The following is a 17,857-nucleotide window of genomic DNA, read 5'->3' as shown; positions in this document are numbered from 1 at the left end:
CTCCACCGCCTCACGCGCCGCGCACGCGCGCCGCTCGGGCCCGCCCCCGCGAGGCCCCGCTCGCGGCCGGGCCGGCCCCGCCCCTGCGGCGCGCGGAGATGGCGCGGGGGGAACGGCGGGAGCGCGCAGGGGGCAGCGGGAGCGCGCCGAGCGGCGCCCGTCTGAATGGCGGCCGTCAGGGCCCGCCGCGCACGTGGGCACGGCTTCCGTTCCCTCCCCCGGGGAAAGCCGGGGGATCACAGCCGCCCCCCGGCACTGCCGGCATCGCACCCTCAGCCTCGGCGTCCCGGGGGTGCCAAGGAAGCACGTCGCTGCCGCGCCCTCCTCGGTGCGCGTGGTTTAACGATGCCTGCCGTGATTCACAAACAGCATCGCCTCACTGCCTCCGCGTGGGTACGAATAGCTAAAGCGGGTGGAGGTGGTGCCAAGCAATGGGACAAGAGGCAAGGGGCAGAAACTGAGGCACAGAAGTTACACCTGAACATGAGGGAGAAATTCTTTCCTGTGCAGTGACCGAGCGCTGGGCAGGCTGCTCAGGGCAGCTATGGAGTCTCCCTTACTGCAGATAATCTTAAGAGCCATCCCGATGCAACCCTGTGCTACCGGCTCTGGGATGACCCTGCTTGATTCGGGAGGTTGGACCAGCTGAGCACTCTGGCCCTTTCCAACCTACCCAGTCTGTGATTCTGTGTGAAAAATGCATGTATTTTATGATTGGCTTTTTGCAAATATTAAAATGAATATTATATGTGTTCTGTTAGAAAGCAATGCTGTATTAATTTTCTTAAATACTGTGTTAAATATAGTTTTACGTTATAAAAATTGTTAAAATAGCAACTATGCTATGTAAGATGCTTTGTTTAGAAGAAAGGACTTGCAGCGAGATAGCAGCCACAGGACACCTAAATCTTTCAGAGAAAGGGAATTTATTGCCTTCTTATCAGAAGAAACGAACTTCTTCTTGCCTTGGAGGCGCTGTTAGGATTAGAAGGAAGAAGCTGACACTGACCAGACAGAATCCTGTGTTAGAATGGAATTTATGCATCATGTATGAGGTGTATGAATATGCAACAGGCTGTTGTTTTTAAGGGTTAATCCTTTGTTAACGGGTGTCCTTTTTTGGGCTCGCGCTGCCCAGAAAAAGGTACCCTGACATCCGAAACGCTTTGGTTTTATTGTCTCATATTGTCCTAATTCAATTTGTCCAAATTGTTATTACTCTAATTGTGTTACTATTTTTTTAACCATTTTATTACTATTAAACTTTTAAAATTTTAAAAACAAGTGATTAGCGTTTTTCACATTCTGTGACATGAGTTCAAGTGAGCAGTGACACCACCTCCCCCACGCCAGTGTACAAGTCAGTTTGCAGATCAGAAGAGGCTGTGTGTGTGGAGGAAGAGCAAATGACAGAAGGGGCATGGTACCCACATCTCCAAAGTCTCTCTCTTGGATCTGGATGAGGCCCCTTCCAGCCCAAACCATTCCACAGTTCCAGGTAGCTCCATTGTTGTCTTCCCCCCTTGAGGAAAGAGAGCCTGCCTGAGTGAGGCACACGCACTCAGACAGCCAGTCCTTGCACTTCAGGCCTTCCCAGGCAGCTGAAGGCAGCTCTCAAGCACCACCTGGAACACCACCACCCTCGGGTGAAGCTTTGTGTACTTCCCAACCACACAGAGCTGAAAGGAACCAGGTCCTTCCCTGTGCCAGAGGTGACCCATGCCTGCAGGCCCTGCCCCTCACAACAGGCAGTGTTGGGGTAGTGAATCTTCCAATGCCCACCTTACAACAGCACGTGGGAAGAGGTCAGCAGGGAGTGGGTGACCAACTCCTCGTCTGCCATCACTGACTTTCAGCATCCCCCACAAAGAAAGCCATCCTCATCCCACAGACAGCAGAGCTGTATTTAGCTGCCCATGGCAGCTCTGCAGCCTGAACACAGACTTCCAGAGAGACACCAATGTATTCTGAACTGTAAAAAATATTAAAAGGCCCTCTGCTCCTATTTACTAATAGGACAGTTAACCAACTCAGAAGTTCCAGCACTTTGGGAAATCTACATTACATGGCCTGAAAACACAGGCACTCTGGGATAAAAGTCTTACCCAAAAGTAGGCAAGATTAATTTTTTTTTTTCAGCACAGTCAAGAAATTTGCCTGATTCCTTCCAAACAGGGACTTTATTTGTGTCAGACAGAACATCCAGAAATAAATTGTGCAGTTCCCCAAACTCACACAAGGTTTTAACCATTTAGGTCAGTTATCAAAGTCAATTCATTTGCACACAAGATGATTCAGGAAGTAATGGGAGAGGTCTCTTCTACTTCACCTTAGTGATCTTACAGAATAAAACTGTAGACAGCCTCCAAAGCAGTCTGAAGACCTTTGCATTCAGTAACAATCACCCTTGCTCAAGCACAGTTCAATGGAACAGACTGATAGCCTTCACGTAGAGTTATTTTTCTTTTACAACAGATTATCTAATTTGTCTTACATCATTTCAATTATGTGTGAATAAATTTAAACAGCTGGACTACTAAAGTAATTAAAAAAACCCAACTCTTAATGATGGTAATTTCAAACATAAGCAACAAAACGCGTTCTGAGATTAAAAGCTGAACAGAGCACCAAGAAGTCGGCACAGTTTGTGTGTAAAAAATTCATTTTTTCCTCCCCATCACTCTACTTTTGCTTTAGTTTATACCTCTTGGGGTAGTTTTTGGCAAATTGCTTTTCTACTTTTTCCCGTCCCTTCCCAAGTTTGAGTGTGCTGATAAGGTCTAATGTTTTTTTCAATTCCTTTACAGGCTTGTTTACAAAGTCACAGTATTTCCTTTTGGGAACAAATTCCAGAGCCTTCTTCCAGTCAGCTGTATCTTTCAAGGTTAATAAAATATGCATCATTTGATCCAGTGTGAGATTTTTGGCACCCGTACTCCACAGCAAATACTTATCCAGTGGAAGGGCTGCAGTCTCCAGCCCTAACCGCTTTGCCCGTGCTAAGGAGACTCCTCTTTTAATGCTCTTGTCAACCATTGACCCAACAATATAAATCTTATCATGATCAAATGCTTTCATTACTTTGGGAGAATCTGCTGTCAGATAGATGAGCTTCTCCTTGGGAAAGATTTCTGTGTAGCACTGGTCTGTCACTGTGATAAGCAGTTTGTCCCAGGCCTCTCTATAATTCTTGATGAATTCCCTGTGGTAGAGGCTATCATCTTTGAAGTTACAGAAGTGGATGTGGAATGGATCCACAGATCTCCGATTGCTGCTCTCGCTCATTACTATCTGCCTCACTGTGTTTGAGACTTCTCGCACAGACATGTCCTTTTCATAAGACATGTCAAATACCAGAGGCTGGCCAAAGATCATGGACTGAGCAGCCCTCCAGTTGTATGCTTTGTCCATGGTGCGGGACCATAAACACACAAATGGACTCTTCTTGGTCTCCTCTGTTTTTGAATCTTGATCTTGTGCTTCTAGCCTCCTTTCCCTTCTCTCATCCATCTTTCTCTTGTCATTTTTCTTGTGAAGTTCTTTGAGATGCAAATATTTTAAGTACTTCTTTTTGGCTGACTTAGAAGGACACTCCATAAAGGTTTTTAGCTGTTCTTCACTCATATTTTCTGGAACTGCTCTGCCAGCTAGCCTCCACATCTCCAAAGTCTCACGTGCAGCAGCCAAACTGGAAAGCTCCTTTGGCTCTGAGACCATCTCACTGACCTCTTCTTGCAACCCAGATTTCATTACCTTCTTCCACTCATCCAAATCCAGTTTTTCTGAGGGTTCACATGACTTGTCCTGCTTCAGACAAAGTGATAAACTCAGAGTTCTTCTGAGTGGAAACAAATCCTTTTTCATCCCATGTTGTGTGGCAAATGGAAGGACAGAACTTCTTACAATTCTTCTCAGAAGCATGTTAGCAGAGTGCATACTTAGGCATGTGCTGGATTGCAACACTTATCTGCAAACTCCAATAAGAGGAGAAAAAAACTTGTCAGAAATCACAGAACACACACAAAGAACACACATGCAGATTTTTATTAACACTGACAGACAACAGGTTACTTCTTGGAGGATGCTAGAAATTCCTCCTTCTATTATGAATTTTTTACTGATTCCTAAATAAAAACAGCTTAAACCAGCTATACTTACTGCAATTTAAAATGCAGTCAAACAACCTTCAAGAACTGTCCAAGATCTCTTCAAGTTATCTGTAGCATATGATGAGCCTTCACAACCAAAGTCAGTGAAATGCTGCATGCAAACCAGAAGAATTTTTATGTAATTTATCTATCCTGTCAAAACGGGAAGAAGAGAGGGAAGAATAACAATTAGTACAAGAAAAGACCATCTTTTTTCTTTTTGCTAAATTGTCTGTGAAGCTGGCATAGGCTCATAAAGCTGAGGACATAAATTTCCCCAGTCTCATTAATTTTATCCACACTTGTATTTACATATGAAAGGTCTGCAGAAAGAAAAACACACCCAAGAACATTTAATAGTTTCCCTGGCCTACGCACACTACTGAACTGAGCATCAGTGGGGTTTCAGTCCTTGAGGAAACATGATTTGGACAAAACTAGAATTAATTCCAAATTTTTTTTAAAAAATAAAAATTCATAATCTTCCTAATAAACTGAAAATAATGTGATATACAGAACAAGAAGTTAGATCTAATATTGGGTTTGTAAACATGTACCTGCTCAGATAAGAGGCACAAAAGGAGCAGTGTATTATTTAGAAAACTTATATAACCTGGCATGTGTTTTACTACACAGTAATTGGTCAAATTGGTGGCTGACCTCTCATGTTCTGCCATTATTAAGATAAAAGAAACAAGAACAACCAAGCAACCTAACAATGTGAAAATTTGTAAGTGCAAGTAGTTAAATCCTTCAATGTAAAATTGAACGATTTAACTGCTGGCAAAAGTAATTCTCAAAGAAGCACTGAGAAATCAAGGGATCAGTTCCTCAATTAACTTACATGACTGGAACTCCATTTAAGTCAATATCAAGCATCAGACTTACACCATCAGAATACCTGATGACAGCTTTTGATAGAACCAAGCAGTGTGTCATTCACACTAACATCATTACTGCAAGAATCCATCTAAGGCTTTTTGAAGAGCCTAGATTTGTAGCACTGAAAGTATTTTTTTTTCTTTTTTATCATGAATTCACTGCAACTCATCAACTCATCTCAATAACAGAAAGGCTCTCCACTGATATTTCAGAGACTGAACAACTTGCCTTACTTCCCCAGCCTAGCTGCCCACTCATAATCACAGACTGTGTAAGGCTGGGAGGGGCCTCAATGGATGCGGTCCAACTCGTCTGCTCGAGCAGGGCCATCCCAGAGCACATGGCACAGGGCTGCGTCTAAACAGGTCTGGAATATCTCCAGTAAGGGAGACTCCACAGCCCCTCTGGGCAGCCAGTTCAGTGCACAAGCGCCTGCAGAGTAAAGAGTTGCTCCTCACGTCCAGGTGAAATTCTGTGCCTCAGATTCTGCCCATTGCTTCTTGTCCCACGGCCTGGCACCACGGACAAGAGCCTGGATCCATACTCTGACACTCACCGATGAGGTCGGCTGCAGGGGAGCAGCCCTGCACATGTTTAACAACTTTTAAACCAGCCCACGAGCACCCGAGCCGCTGAGCGCAGGCTCCCACCCCACAGTCCCGCGTTGTGCCCCCGAGCCCTGCCGGGGACACCGGCGGGGCCCGCGGCCTCCGGGGCACCGCTCCCCGGAGAAGCACCTGCCGGATCTGCGCTCCCTCCCGCGGCGCTCGGTCGGGCAGGGCAGGGCCGGGCCGGGCGGACCCCGAGGTGCCCCGAGCTCACCGCCGGCCCCGGCCCCGGCCGCGCCGCCACCGCCGCTCACCTCGCGGAGCCGCCGCGCCTGCGCGGGGCGGGCCCGCGGTGCTCCCCTCGGCCGTCCCCGGCGCTCCGCGGATGCACCGCCGCGTTCCGGGCTGTGTGCGCCCCACAGCGGGAGCTGCGGCGGGCGGTGATCCGAACCCCCCCCGTATTCCGTTCCCGGGGAGCCCCGGGCACCGAGGGGGCTGCCGGTGGGTGCTGCCGCCGCCCCTGGTGCGGGCAGGGTCTGTCCCTGCCGCCGCGCTGGGCTGCGGCGTGAGGCGGTCGGCTGGGGCCGAGGGGTTTGTCAGCCCGGCCTGCTCATCTGTGATCTCTCTCTTGCTCTCTTCTCTCCCCCCTTTTCCTTTTAAAAAATGTAATAGCACAGAGAAGTTTGGCTTCTTTTCGGCCCGCAGGTTGCTGTTGTTTGATGGTGCGTTGTTTTGTTGTTTTTTCCCCTAACTGGAAGGCTGGGATTTTAGTGGAGACCGTGATCTGTCGCGATGAGTTTCCTGCTGCCCAAACTGACCTGTAAGAGGGAAGTGGATCAGGCAATTAAAAGCGTCGCTGAGAAGGTTTTGGTTCTCCGTTTTGGAAGAGATAATGATGCTGTTTGTCTGCAGCTCGATGATATTGTAAGACCTTTTTTTTTTCTTTTTTTTTTTTTTTTTTTTTTAACGGACTGTACAAGTATATTTGGCGCATAGAAGAGAATGTTTTTGCTACGATAGGCACTCATGGAAAGTTTGGTGACCAATATAGAATGAAATTACACGATACTTATAAAAAGGTTTAAAGAGTAAGTGTGAAAAACGCCAACCACTTGTTTTTAAAATTTTAAAAGTTTAATAGTAATAAAATGGTTATAAAAATAGTAACACAATTAGAGTAATAACAGTTGGGACAAATTGAATGAGGACAATATGAGACAATAAAATACAAAGAGTTACGGATGTCAGGGTACCTTTTTCTGGGCAGCGCGAGCCCAAAAAAGGACACCCGTTAACAAAGGATTAACCCTTAAAAACAACAGCCTGTTGCATATTCATACACCTCATACATGATGCATAAATTCCATTCTAACACAGGATTCTGTCTGGTCAGTGTCAACTTTTTCCTTCTAATCCTAACAGCGCCTCCAAAGCAAGAAGAAGTTCGTTTCTTCTGATAAGAAGGCAATAAATTCCCTTTCTCTGAAAGATTTAGGTGTTCTGTGGCTGCTATCTCGCTGCAAGTCCTTTCTGTTAAACAAAGCATCTTACATAGCATAGTTGCTATTTTAACAATTTTTATAACGTAAAACTATATTTAACACAGTTTAAGAAAATTAATACAGCATTGCTTTCTAACACAACACATATAATATTCATTTTAATATTTGCAAAAAGCCAATCATAAAATACATGCATTTTTCACAGTAAGCATCTGTGTTACTACTGTAGTGGCTGAACAAAGTGCTTGAGGTAGACAAGATGTGATATTCTATACCTGCTTAAGCTAGTAACACATAAGAGAAACAGGCTTTATAAAGTTTGCTGCCCTCTTGTTCTTGTTTCTCAGTCTGTTTGTCATGTGCCTTTCTCACTCTTTGCAGCTTGCAAAAACAGCTCATGACCTAAGTAAAATGGCAGTCATTTACCTGGTGGATGTGAACAATGTCCCAGTGTACACCCAGTATTTTGACATCAGTTATATTCCATCTACTGTATTTTTCTTCAATGGACAGCACATGAAGGTTGATTATGGGTAAGTCATCCTACCATTGTCTATAAGAATTATGTCTGTAAGAATTATCAGTCTTTCTATGTTATCATGTCTGGGGGAGGTAGCATTTGAAAACTATAATGTTGTTACCAGCATCTGCTTTGAGAATTCTGTAGGAAGCCAGAAGGATGTAAATAGGGAAGTAATTTGAAATATGCCCTGATGCAATAAGTGGGTGAAATACATCTGAATCTGCAAGAAATAGTAAGAAATTATTAAAATCTCAGACATAACACTGTACCTATTTGACCTTTGGAGGTCACAGCATATTCCTGACTTGGCTATGCCATTACAAGGTTAGTTCATTCTTTTGGAATGACCAGATCAGAACTTATGTCATATGGGCATATTTTCACATTTTTAGGTGGTTTTTCTCTGAAGACTTTAATGTTACAATTCTACCTTTGTCTTATGCTTATATTTAGGTCTCCAGATCACACCAAATTTGTGGGAAGCTTCAAAACAAAGCAAGACTTTATCGATCTGATTGAAGTGATCTACCGTGGAGCAATGCGGGGAAAGCTCATTGTGAGAAGTCCTATTGATCCCAATAACATTCCTAAATATGACCTTCTCTACCAAGGAATTTAATGGGTTAATCTGAGAAAATAATTACACAAATGGACACTGTTGTAGTTCCCTTTTTCCTTTGAGTATTTTTGGCCTCCTCTGACACTGTGGGACAGTTTGAGCATTTATCCTGAAGGATCATATTGGTCTCCTTCTGAAGACAGATATTCTGTCACCTCATGCTTCTCTCGTAAATAAAGCCACGTGTTCATGCACAGAGTTCTTTGAGTTGTGTGCTGACCAGCCCTTAGAAAACAGGCAGGCTGTGTGCATCCTCAGCTGTGGCATCTCCAGTGCAACCTTCTTCAGGGAACTGAGGCACGCTGGTAGTTTTGTGTTTAGTACCATTTTCATTCAGATGTAATAACAGCAAACGTGACATTAATAAAAAAGCTGTGCTTGCTCTCAAGAACATTCAATTGAATGTGCCTTTCCTATGAAGAATGTTACATTTTACCCATTGCTGCATAACAGGACAGAAGTTTCTTCTGAGAGATGATGACTGAAATCTGAAATGGATATAAACACAAAGGCAAGTTGATGCTCTCTTCTCTCTGATACCCATTATTACTGTTCAGCAGTTTTTTTGACTGAGATTGAAATGTTCTACACTTGTAGAAGGTTTTGTCATCTTTCAAAGGATCCTTTTTTGTGGCCATTGAACACTTTTGATTCCCATGGGTTTGAACTGGAAATTAAGAATAATTCTTTTGTTTATATTCACTTTAAAGATTATTTGAACTTCTGCTTGTACACATTGCGAGCCTCGAGTATGTAAATTTAAAAACTGTATTTCCCACCTCTGTCTGAACTAAAACAGCTGAGAGGAAGCAGCAGTGTCATTCCTTTGCATCAGTTTGGTCACTGCAGGCTGCCTGATTAGAGTATCTCTATAGCAGCTCATGGCCAGAGTTGGCTTTAAAATGGAAATAATTCTCACTGGCTGAGTTGGCTTTAAAATGGAAATGATTTTACCTCCATGTGTCATGTTTGGGGCACACCAGCTCCAACTGGAGGGAAGCAGTAGTGTGTGCTTCCCTGAAGCATTGTTCAGCTTAACAGTAAATGTTTCAAGGAGGAAGGTGGATGTTCCAGCTCTTGAAAGATTTTAAACACTACATGGTGCATAGGAGGAAACAGATTCTTTATAGATGCTTTTGCTATTCCAGATTTGGCCTTCTAATGAAGCTAAGCACTTAAGCAAATGTTTTCCTGATAGTTTAGTCTGATTATAGAGCCAAAACTATGGAATGTTTATTATGGAAAATTATAGATGAGAGTTGGTATACCTTAACATCTTTAATTCAATTTTAAATTTCACAGCTAGTCAGAGGGTTGTGGCTTAAGGCTTTCACCAATGGATATCTTTCCTAATAGTTAACTTTTGTGTTTTTCTTCTCTGACAGAACTCAGTAGATCCCTCTGGGTGTCCAGAGTTGCCGAGGACCCCACTGGGGGGCTTGGAGACCCTGGCATGCTGCCCAGAACACCTGGGGATTTGATTTTGACCCTTGGAGCAAGTTGCCAACTTTGTATGAGGACGTGAAGGTCACACAGGTTTGAATAGTGTAATAACAAAATGATCGCAGGGTGAAAATGTAGATTTTAGGATTTTTGGTACAGGGGTTATGGGGACAAGATGGAGGAATCTGGGCATGTCTGACCTTCCTCCTTTTTCTTCTTGTTCTCCATTTTCTGCTGGGATGTTGGCACTTTGGGATTGGTCTAGAGTAGAAGTGCACTGTCCAACATAGGTGATAGGTATTGGGAATTAAGTGTAAATAGGATATACGTAGTTTGTAGTATAAAAGGACAGCACCGCCTCGGGGGCGGTCAGAGCGCTCGTGGCTGCCCTGCAGAGCGGATCTCTGCCAGGCAGAAAGAAAATTTTATAGATAAGAATTAATAAACATCCTCAAGACCAAAAAGTGAAGAGTCCAGACTCGTTCTTCATTTGTGCAGAGACATCCTACGCATCTCGGGGCAGCAATTACCAACAGCAACCCAAGATTTGGCATCCCTGGCTGGGCACGTTCCAAGGGGGCACTGATAAACCTCTTGGGAAGCAGCCAGAACAGCCTGGGAAGCAGCAGCCACTCTCAAGGCCATCCAGAGAGCTGCTGCCGAAGGGACTCGTAGCAGAACAGTCCGGAGGGAGCCAGAAGGTGCCCTGGATCCTCTCTCCTGTGAACTGCTGGCATTTCCAGCTGGACCTTCAGACTGCCCCGACAACTCGGATTTGGTAAGAAGGTCAAAATTAAGAACATGGGGGGGGATATGCTCCCAGGAACAGTTAGGGATTTTGTCAGCCTTACAAGGCGTGGCAGAGGCTTGAAATTTCCCGATGGAAATTTCAAAGAAAGACCTCAGAGATCTTTTGCTATGGGTACACTCTAATTATCCATACTCAGAGACACGTCTATTGTTTGAAGTGGGATTCTGGCAAGAAATCAACAGACATCTTTATCATTCGGCCACAAGAACAGATGAAACGGCACTGAAACTTTTACCACCTGCACAGGTGATGCTGGAAGCAACCTCAGCAAGATGTGGGCAGGTTGCCAAACAGCAGGTTGCTGAAACTCCCACAGGGGCAGAGGGAGGGGAGCAGAGGCAGAAGCGGAGGGCGGCTCTTGTTCCAATTGTCCCAGGGGAAACAGAAACAGCTCCCATAAAAGGGGAACAGGAGGGAACTTCATCACCTCCGATTCCCTCATCACCCCGGAAGCCCACAGGACCTCCAAAACGCCCAGAATCCCCAGATACTTCAGGGTTTTCGGGCTCCGACTCAGACACCCTCTCACTCCCGGGGGAGCTCAGGGCTGAAATTTCCCCAAGCGAATTCGAGGAATCGGACTGTGCCATTTTAGAGGCGTGTCCTCCCGATTCGCAGGAGCCAAAGGGACACAGGAGAGGGAAAACAGCAGAGTCGGGCCGGGGGGCCGAAGTGGGACCAGAGGGGGCAAAGCTCTCTGGCGGCGGGCGCGGTCCCGCGGGCGGCGGCCTCAGGCGGCGGCGGGGCAGCGGCGAGGGGGGGGGGGGAAGGACCCGGTGGGAGACTCGGGAGCTGACGCGGTTTGCGCGGTGCCGGCGGCAGCTTCGACGGGCGCGGTGCAAAAAACGCGAGCGAGGGGCAGAAATCGCGAGGCAAATGTGGCGCAGCCACCCGGGGACAGCTCTCAGACCGCGGCGACAGCGTCCGGGGACGAGCCCGGCGGGACAGCTGCACAGTCCCAGCCGGCACCCGTAGGCAGGCGCGCGGTGATGACGCCGTACCCGGATTCGGGACGCGGAGATCTGCCCGAATCGCAGCGCGGGCAGAAGCCCAGCGGGAATTGCGCGCGCCGGTGGGGATGCGGATACAGTGCCGGGGGAAGAGGAGGGGATTCAGGAACGGATCAAACCGGGGGGGGAAACATCGGAGGCGGAACGGGAAGGAGACAGTGACGTCAGTCTAGGGGAGGCAGGAGGCGTTCCCGAGCGGCTGAGCGCGGTCGGAGGCGGGTCCGCTCCCCTGTGACGGCACGGGCAGGGAAGGGGCGTGCTCGGGGCTCGGTCACATCCCGGGGCTCCGCCCCCTCTCCGGTTCCCGTCCCTCCAGTCCCAGTCCCTTCGATCCCGACCTCTCCAGTCCCGGGGAGACACACACGTATCCAATCTCAACTGCTGGCTCAGTCAAAAATCACAGTCTCGGTCTCACTCAAAATCGCGAACGCTGCAGTCAGCCGAACAGGAGCCGATCGCGGTCGCGCCGCCATCACGGTCAGCCAGGCGGGCGACAGCGCCACCTTGTGGTGGCGTCACCACATTGCAGGACATGCCAGGCCTGCCCGACCAAGCCACAGCGCCGTCTGGTGGCGGGACTGCAACATTGCAACACTTATTTCCAACTACGTGGAAAAGGAAATCTAAATCAAAGACAAGTACAACACAACAAATGGAGTTTTCATCAGCTTCTGAATCTCACGAAGCTCAAGACACTTTGATGAGGCACAACAACAGGATGATACAATAGGCATTGCTGCCTCAGAGGGTGTTCCAGCAGGGATGTTTTCAGCAGCAACAGCAGCCAGTTCTTCAGGCAGGAAGCCAACAATCACTGTACTGAGGAGTGCAGCCAAATACCTTCTATGATATTTAAGCATGGCCACGGGAACGCAAGCACGAGAATTTCAGATTCCTGTTCCGGATTTAGGAACAAGGCCGAAGACTTCATCAAATCGAGGATTTCAGAGACACCAATGACTTCTACAACTGCACTGTACCTGCAGATACCCATGGAGCTGAGGTTCCAGAAGAAGTGGAAGTTGAAACAATGGATTGGACAGATATTAAAAAAGAATTAGGGAAAGAAAAAGACTTATTGCAAGGTTCAGGGGACATCACAATGCCAGTGACATATGATGCACAGGGTGAGAATCCAAGGTGGGATAGACTGGATCATGAGGTGGTTAAAGAATTAGCTGAAGTCATCAGAGACAATGGACTGAATTCACAATATTTTAAGCAGCTTCTGAAGGGAACTTTCAACATGTATGACTTTACACATTATAACATCAGTTGCCTTGTGCCAATGATTCTCACTGACATGCAGAATCTTGTGTGGAACACAAGATGGAGAAGATCTCTCACAGAGCTGAGGCTCAGATACCAAGGTGGACCAAGCACAAAACTCACAGTGGCACAGTTAGCAGGTGATCCTCCAGATGACAATCCAACACAACAAGCAGCGAGGCTTCCAAAACAAGTGCTGAATGACATCAAGGAAGCAGCCCGAAGAGCAATCCTGCAGATTGCTCCAGCAGGACACAAGATATCCCATTCACAAATGTCAGACAAGGTCCCATTGAACCTTTTTCCTCATTCACAGATCAACTCACACAAGCTGTGGATCAACAAGTGACAGATGACGCGGTGAAACCACATCTCATCGAAAGTCTTGCCTATGCCAATGCCAATCCGGATTGCCAATGGGTCATCAGTGCAATGCCCAGTCGACCTTCTTTGGCAGAAATGGTAGAGGCATGCAGCAAAGTGGGAACACCTCAGCACGTTGCATCCATCGTGAAGCAGGAATTGTGAGGAGAATTGGAAGAACAACTGGGAGGATGGTTGGGAGAAAAAATGGAAAGAATTTTTGGAATGGAAAGAATGAGAAGATTGACAAGATGGACAGAGTTCTAGCAAGCATTGAAAAGAAGAGCAACTCATCTGGAGGACAATGCTACAGGTGAGGAGCGTTTGGACACATGAAGAAGAACTGCCCACAAGCACAAATGCAAGTGCCAAAGACAGAAAGGCCACTTCTGTCCAAGATGCAGAAGAGGAAGACAATTTGCGAAGGAATGTTATTCTCAAACGGATGTGGATGGAAAACCTCTACCGTGTCCAGGAAACACCAAAAAGAGCGCGCAACATCATCAGCACATGTCGACACAAGTGATGGCGATGACACAAGAGCAGACAGGACAATCATCGAAGAATGTCGGACAGATTCCCTCAGCAAAGTCATCAGCAGAATCCACAGTGACCCAGAACTTTTCCCACCAGGAGCACAGTGCACATTGGCAGCTTCCAAGTTAACGTGCTTCTTGGATGGAAGTCACGCAGTGATACCAACAGGTGTCAACAGGGCTTCACCCAAGAGACAAGATTTCTTGATAATAGGTCAAGACAGAAGTAGTACCCTTGGACTTGTCATTTATCCTTCAATCATATCAGCAAATCAACACGAAGAGTTGACGGTTTTAGCCAAGGCTCTTCAACCACCATTGATTGTGGCAGAAAACACCCCAGCAGCAAAAGCTATTTGCCACCACACACCATGGAACAGGTCATGCCGGTGTTTGACTAAGAAGAGTCTCCTTCAAAGGAACAGGTGGAAGTACATACCACATGGGTGAAACATATAGGCCGAGATCGACCCACTCTCACTTGTCAGTTGACCTGTGGATAAAGAACAATCATTGTCAGAGGAATGCTTGACACAGGGGCAGATGTCACAGTTATATCCTACGTCTTTTGGCTCAAGAATGGAGTTTGATTGCGCCCTTGGGTTCCCTCACAGGCATAGGGGGAAGTTCTCTGTGTCTGCAGAGTGAGAATTCTATCGTTGTCACAGGATCAGGAAACCAGATGGCGATCATTCGTCCTTTTGTTGTGCAGAAGCCCATCATAGTATGGGGAAAAGACCTTTTAGCACAATGGGGCATGAAGCTGGAGGTGGATTTTTAGTGGGGTCGCTGTGGCACTTGCCACACTGAAGTTGACCTGGAAAACAGATGATCCAGTTTGGGTGGATCAGTGGCCGCTTGAGCAAAAAAAGTCGAGTGCATTGAAAAACCTGGTCCAAGAACAACTGCAAATGGGACACATCAAGCCAACAGATAGTCCATGGAACTCTCCAGTGTTCATCATCCAAAAGAAAGCATCAGGCACATGGAGACTGTTGCACAACCTCAGGAAGATCAACGAAGTCCTCAAAGACATGGGACCACTTCAACTGGGACTTCCCTCAGTCTCGATGATTCCCAGAGATTGGCCGCTTGTTGTCATTGACCCCAAGGACTGTTTCTTCAGCATTCTGCTTCATCCAGATGATGCTCCAAGATTTGCCTTCTCAGTTCCAAGTATCAACAAGGACACGCCTCTGCAGCGGTACTATTGGGTGGTCCTTGTTTTTGTTCAAACAACTTCTCAATCTGATCACAGATGTGTTGCGGGTGTGGTCAGATGATTGGAAGGTTCACTTTTGAAAGAGACAAGTTTTATATTCATACTTGTCAGGCATGAAAATATTGCTAGAAAACAGAGAACATAAATACTTCATCACTCACATCAGAGCACACACACTGCTTCTAGGATTTCTAGCGGAAGGGAATGCTTGAGCAGACAGGTTGACAATGCCCATTTCACAAACCCTACTGGACATTTTTGAGCAGGCAAGATTAAGCCACGCATTTTGTCATCAGAATGCACAGGCACTGATGGAATCCTTTCATCTTTCAAAGAGCCAGGTGAGGGAAATCATTAGTGCTTGTCCAGACTGTCAGCTTGTGCAGCCACCTGCTTCCACAGGAGCAGTCAATCCACCGGGACTGCAAAGTCTTCAACTGTGGCAAACTGACGTCACAAAATATCCATCATTTAGAAAGCTGAAAAATGTTCATGTTTCAGTGGACACATTTTCAGGAGCAGTCTTTGCATCAGCACATACAGGAGAAACAAACAGCAGAACATGCCTGTTGACATTTCTTGCAAGCATTTGCATCATTAGGTGTACCTCAAGAGATAAAAACAGACAATGGCCCAACATACACAGGGACGGTGCTTGACAAATTTCTGAAAAAGTGGGGTATCAGACACACATTTGGTATTCCATATTCCTCCACAGGTCAAGCAATCATTGAAAAAACACATCATACCCTGGAATCCCTTTTGGATAGACAAAAAGGGGGGGAGCCATGAGGTTGAACAAGGCATTGTATGTGTTGAATTTTCTCAACAGTTTGTCTTCCAGAGCCCAATCCACCGATTTTAAGACACTTTTCGAACAGCTCTCAGGCAAAACTAAAGGAGAATCCTTTAGTTTTGATCAGAAATCCAGAGACAGGACAAATAGAAGGTCCCTTCAAATTAATTACATTGGGCAAGGGTTTCGCTTGTGTTTCCACAGGGCGAGGTCTGAAGTGGGTGTCAACGCGACACGTGAAGCCATTTTGGACTCGAGAGCAAGAAGACACTGATCCTGGAAACAGAGAAGTGAGCACGCAGACAGAAGAGAACCAGACTCTAGATATTGACTCAGAAAAGACATAAAAGAACAAGGACTTGGGGGTTTCTTTTGGGGTTTGGGTGTCAAAAACATGGCAAAGCTTCTCACCAAGGGTGAAGCCATGAGCTTGGTAATGCTTGTGTGCCTCATTCTTCCACCTATTGCTTTTAGCAATGGGGTGGATTTGCCCATTGTCCAACCAAAACAGAATGTTTGGAAAGCTTTGGCTCAGGCAGCAAATCTAGACAGCATTTACTTGATACACTCAAGGCCAGGGAGACCATTTTCAACATGCATGGTTGGATTACCAGTGGACAAATGGCTGGTTCCAAAACACACTCCTGTAAAAGTCTCACAGGTCATTATGGATCCTGTGAGTGAGTGGTGTTCTTGGACAAAACTCCTTCCTGTGGCTTCCTCTGAACCTCAGGAATTGGAAATTTTTGGGTCCACGACAATGGAACTTTGCATGAGATTTGAAATTTCGGATGTGACAAAAGCAAAAAATAAGACCATTGATGTCATTCCGAATCATGCCTTTCACAAAAATGCATTGGCTTGGTGCAAATACGCCAAGACGACAACCAAAGCATCGCTCCAAGTTCCAGCACAATTGCCACAGGGGATCTTTTTCATTTGTGGGGACAGAATTTGGCATGGCATCCCTGCAAATGTCAAAGGCGGTCCATGCAGCATTGGAAGAATTTCATTGTTGTCAACTGATTTGAAATCATTGAAAGAGCAAAAATGTAAAGGGAAAAGATCATTGGAACAGTATAGTCCAAATTGTGATGATGAGGTAAACACTTGGGACAAGGCTCGGAGAATTGCCGTTGCGATTTTCTCACCTCAGACAACGTTGGGGGTGGCCTTGACCCAACTGGACCACATGGGTTGTTGGTTGAGCAAACATGCTCAATCCGTCCCTCTTGCACTGAGTGATACGTTAAAAGACATTGACAGTGTGAGATGGTCAACTCTTCAAAATAGAGCAGCAATCAATTATCTGCTGCTGGCACATGGACATGGATGTGAGGAATTTGAGGGAATGTGCTGCATGAACCTGACAAATCACTCAGAGTCAATTCATGAGAACATCAAAAAGATAGAGGAAAGTATAAATAAGCTTGGGGAGATCACTGGATCTTGGATCGAGGATGTGGTTGGGTTTTTTGATCTTTCTCCATTGTGGAAAGAGCTTCTAAAAATAGGGTTTTATATTTTAGTAGGACTTTTGGTTCTAATGCTCATTGTGCCATGCATCTTTTGTGTGTGCAGCGGGTTATGAATTGAGTCGCCAAATGTTACAGTGTGGTTTTATTTTGCAGGTAATTGTTTGATTTGTTGTTTGGTAGTTTGTTGGGCTTTTCCCCCCTTGCTTTTGGAGTGACACAGACTTGTCTTTATTATTCAATTGAGCCAGGTGTCCCTTTATCTCTTTGCTACTTAGCTACTTTTCTGCCAAGTTTCAAACCCTTTCCTCCCACATCCAGTTGTTAACCCCTCCAGTCCCAAGCAGTTTTCCTCTCTTGTATCCTTTGCCCTTGTGTTCCATCCCCAGTTCTCCTGATTAGCTGAACATTGTATCCTCCCTTGAGACCTGCCCCCCTGTATCAGCTGTTGCTTGCCCCCAGCTTATTGCCTGGGACCCCGAGACTGGGGGAGTGTAACATCCAATAAAGTAATCCAGTGCCACCCCAGGCCCTTGCTGCTGTGGCCTCTTTGTTCTGTGTGCACCTCCTCTGGTAGCTGGGATTCTGCGGAGCCCCGAAAGGGGGACCATCACCCCCCACTGTCACCATCTAGCCAGGACATGCAACAGCCAAAGAGGTGCTTTTGGTGCAAACAGAAGGGGGAGACTTCTCAAAACCAAACATAGTTT

The 17,857-nt window shown here is 46.3% G+C and overlaps 3 protein-coding genes across 5 annotated transcripts; 2 read left to right on the top strand and 1 right to left on the bottom strand.

Annotated features, from left to right (window-relative positions):
- Positions 1-2,161: 2,161 nt before the first annotated feature.
- On the bottom strand, positions 2,162-5,897 carry TRMT10C (tRNA methyltransferase 10C, mitochondrial RNase P subunit). Of its 2 annotated transcripts, none has more exons than XM_059466423.1 (3): positions 5,768-5,897; positions 4,159-4,301; positions 2,162-3,974 (listed from the first exon to the last, which is right to left on the bottom strand). In XM_059466423.1, exon 3 carries the CDS (start codon positions 3,934-3,936, stop codon positions 2,683-2,685), a length of 1,254 nt encoding a protein of 417 aa, XP_059322406.1. In that variant the 5' UTR covers positions 3,937-3,974; positions 4,159-4,301; positions 5,768-5,897; the 3' UTR covers positions 2,162-2,682. The 2 variants fall into 2 exon arrangements, with proteins under 2 accessions (XP_059322406.1, XP_059322407.1); XM_059466424.1 differs by lacking the exon at positions 5,768-5,897 and adding an exon at positions 5,587-5,605.
- Positions 5,898-5,948: 51 nt separating this feature from the next.
- On the top strand, positions 5,949-8,615 carry TXNL4B (thioredoxin like 4B). Its single transcript, XM_059466548.1, has 4 exons — positions 5,949-6,079; positions 6,337-6,502; positions 7,462-7,613; positions 8,057-8,615. The coding sequence occupies exons 2-4, from the start codon at positions 6,371-6,373 to the stop codon at positions 8,220-8,222; spliced, it is 450 nt and encodes a 149-aa protein (XP_059322531.1). The 5' UTR covers positions 5,949-6,079; positions 6,337-6,370; the 3' UTR covers positions 8,223-8,615.
- A 430-nt stretch (positions 8,616-9,045) lies between these two features.
- LOC132069998 (uncharacterized) lies at positions 9,046-17,675 on the top strand. 2 transcript variants are annotated; one of them, XM_059466545.1, is made up of 2 exons: positions 9,046-10,443; positions 15,877-17,675. In XM_059466545.1, exon 2 carries the CDS (start codon positions 16,067-16,069, stop codon positions 17,261-17,263), a length of 1,197 nt encoding a protein of 398 aa, XP_059322528.1. In that variant the 5' UTR covers positions 9,046-10,443; positions 15,877-16,066; the 3' UTR covers positions 17,264-17,675. The 2 variants fall into 2 exon arrangements, with proteins under 2 accessions (XP_059322528.1, XP_059322529.1); XM_059466546.1 differs by lacking the exon at positions 9,046-10,443 and adding an exon at positions 14,559-14,858.
- Positions 17,676-17,857: the final 182 nt, after the last annotated feature.

Source organism: Ammospiza nelsoni, chromosome 2 (genome assembly GCF_027579445.1).
Source record: "Ammospiza nelsoni isolate bAmmNel1 chromosome 2, bAmmNel1.pri, whole genome shotgun sequence".
Lineage (NCBI taxonomy): Eukaryota > Metazoa > Chordata > Aves > Passeriformes > Passerellidae > Ammospiza > Ammospiza nelsoni.
The sequence above is the reverse complement of the archived record's forward strand: the minus strand, read 5'-3'. Positions and strand labels throughout refer to the sequence as shown.

Coding starts and splice junctions, on each gene's coding strand:
- LOC132069998 (XM_059466545.1), top strand. CDS start 16,067: ATGGCAAAGCTTCTCACCAAGGGTGAAGCCATGAGCTTGGTAATGCTT.
- TRMT10C (XM_059466423.1), bottom strand. CDS start 3,936: ATGCACTCTGCTAACATGCTTCTGAGAAGAATTGTAAGAAGTTCTGTC.
- TXNL4B (XM_059466548.1), top strand. CDS start 6,371: ATGAGTTTCCTGCTGCCCAAACTGACCTGTAAGAGGGAAGTGGATCAG. Junction 6,503..7,461: donor GTCTGCAGCTCGATGATATT/GTAAGACCTTTT, acceptor CACTCTTTGCAG/CTTGCAAAAACAGCTCATGA. Junction 7,614..8,056: donor CACATGAAGGTTGATTATGG/GTAAGTCATCCT, acceptor GCTTATATTTAG/GTCTCCAGATCACACCAAAT.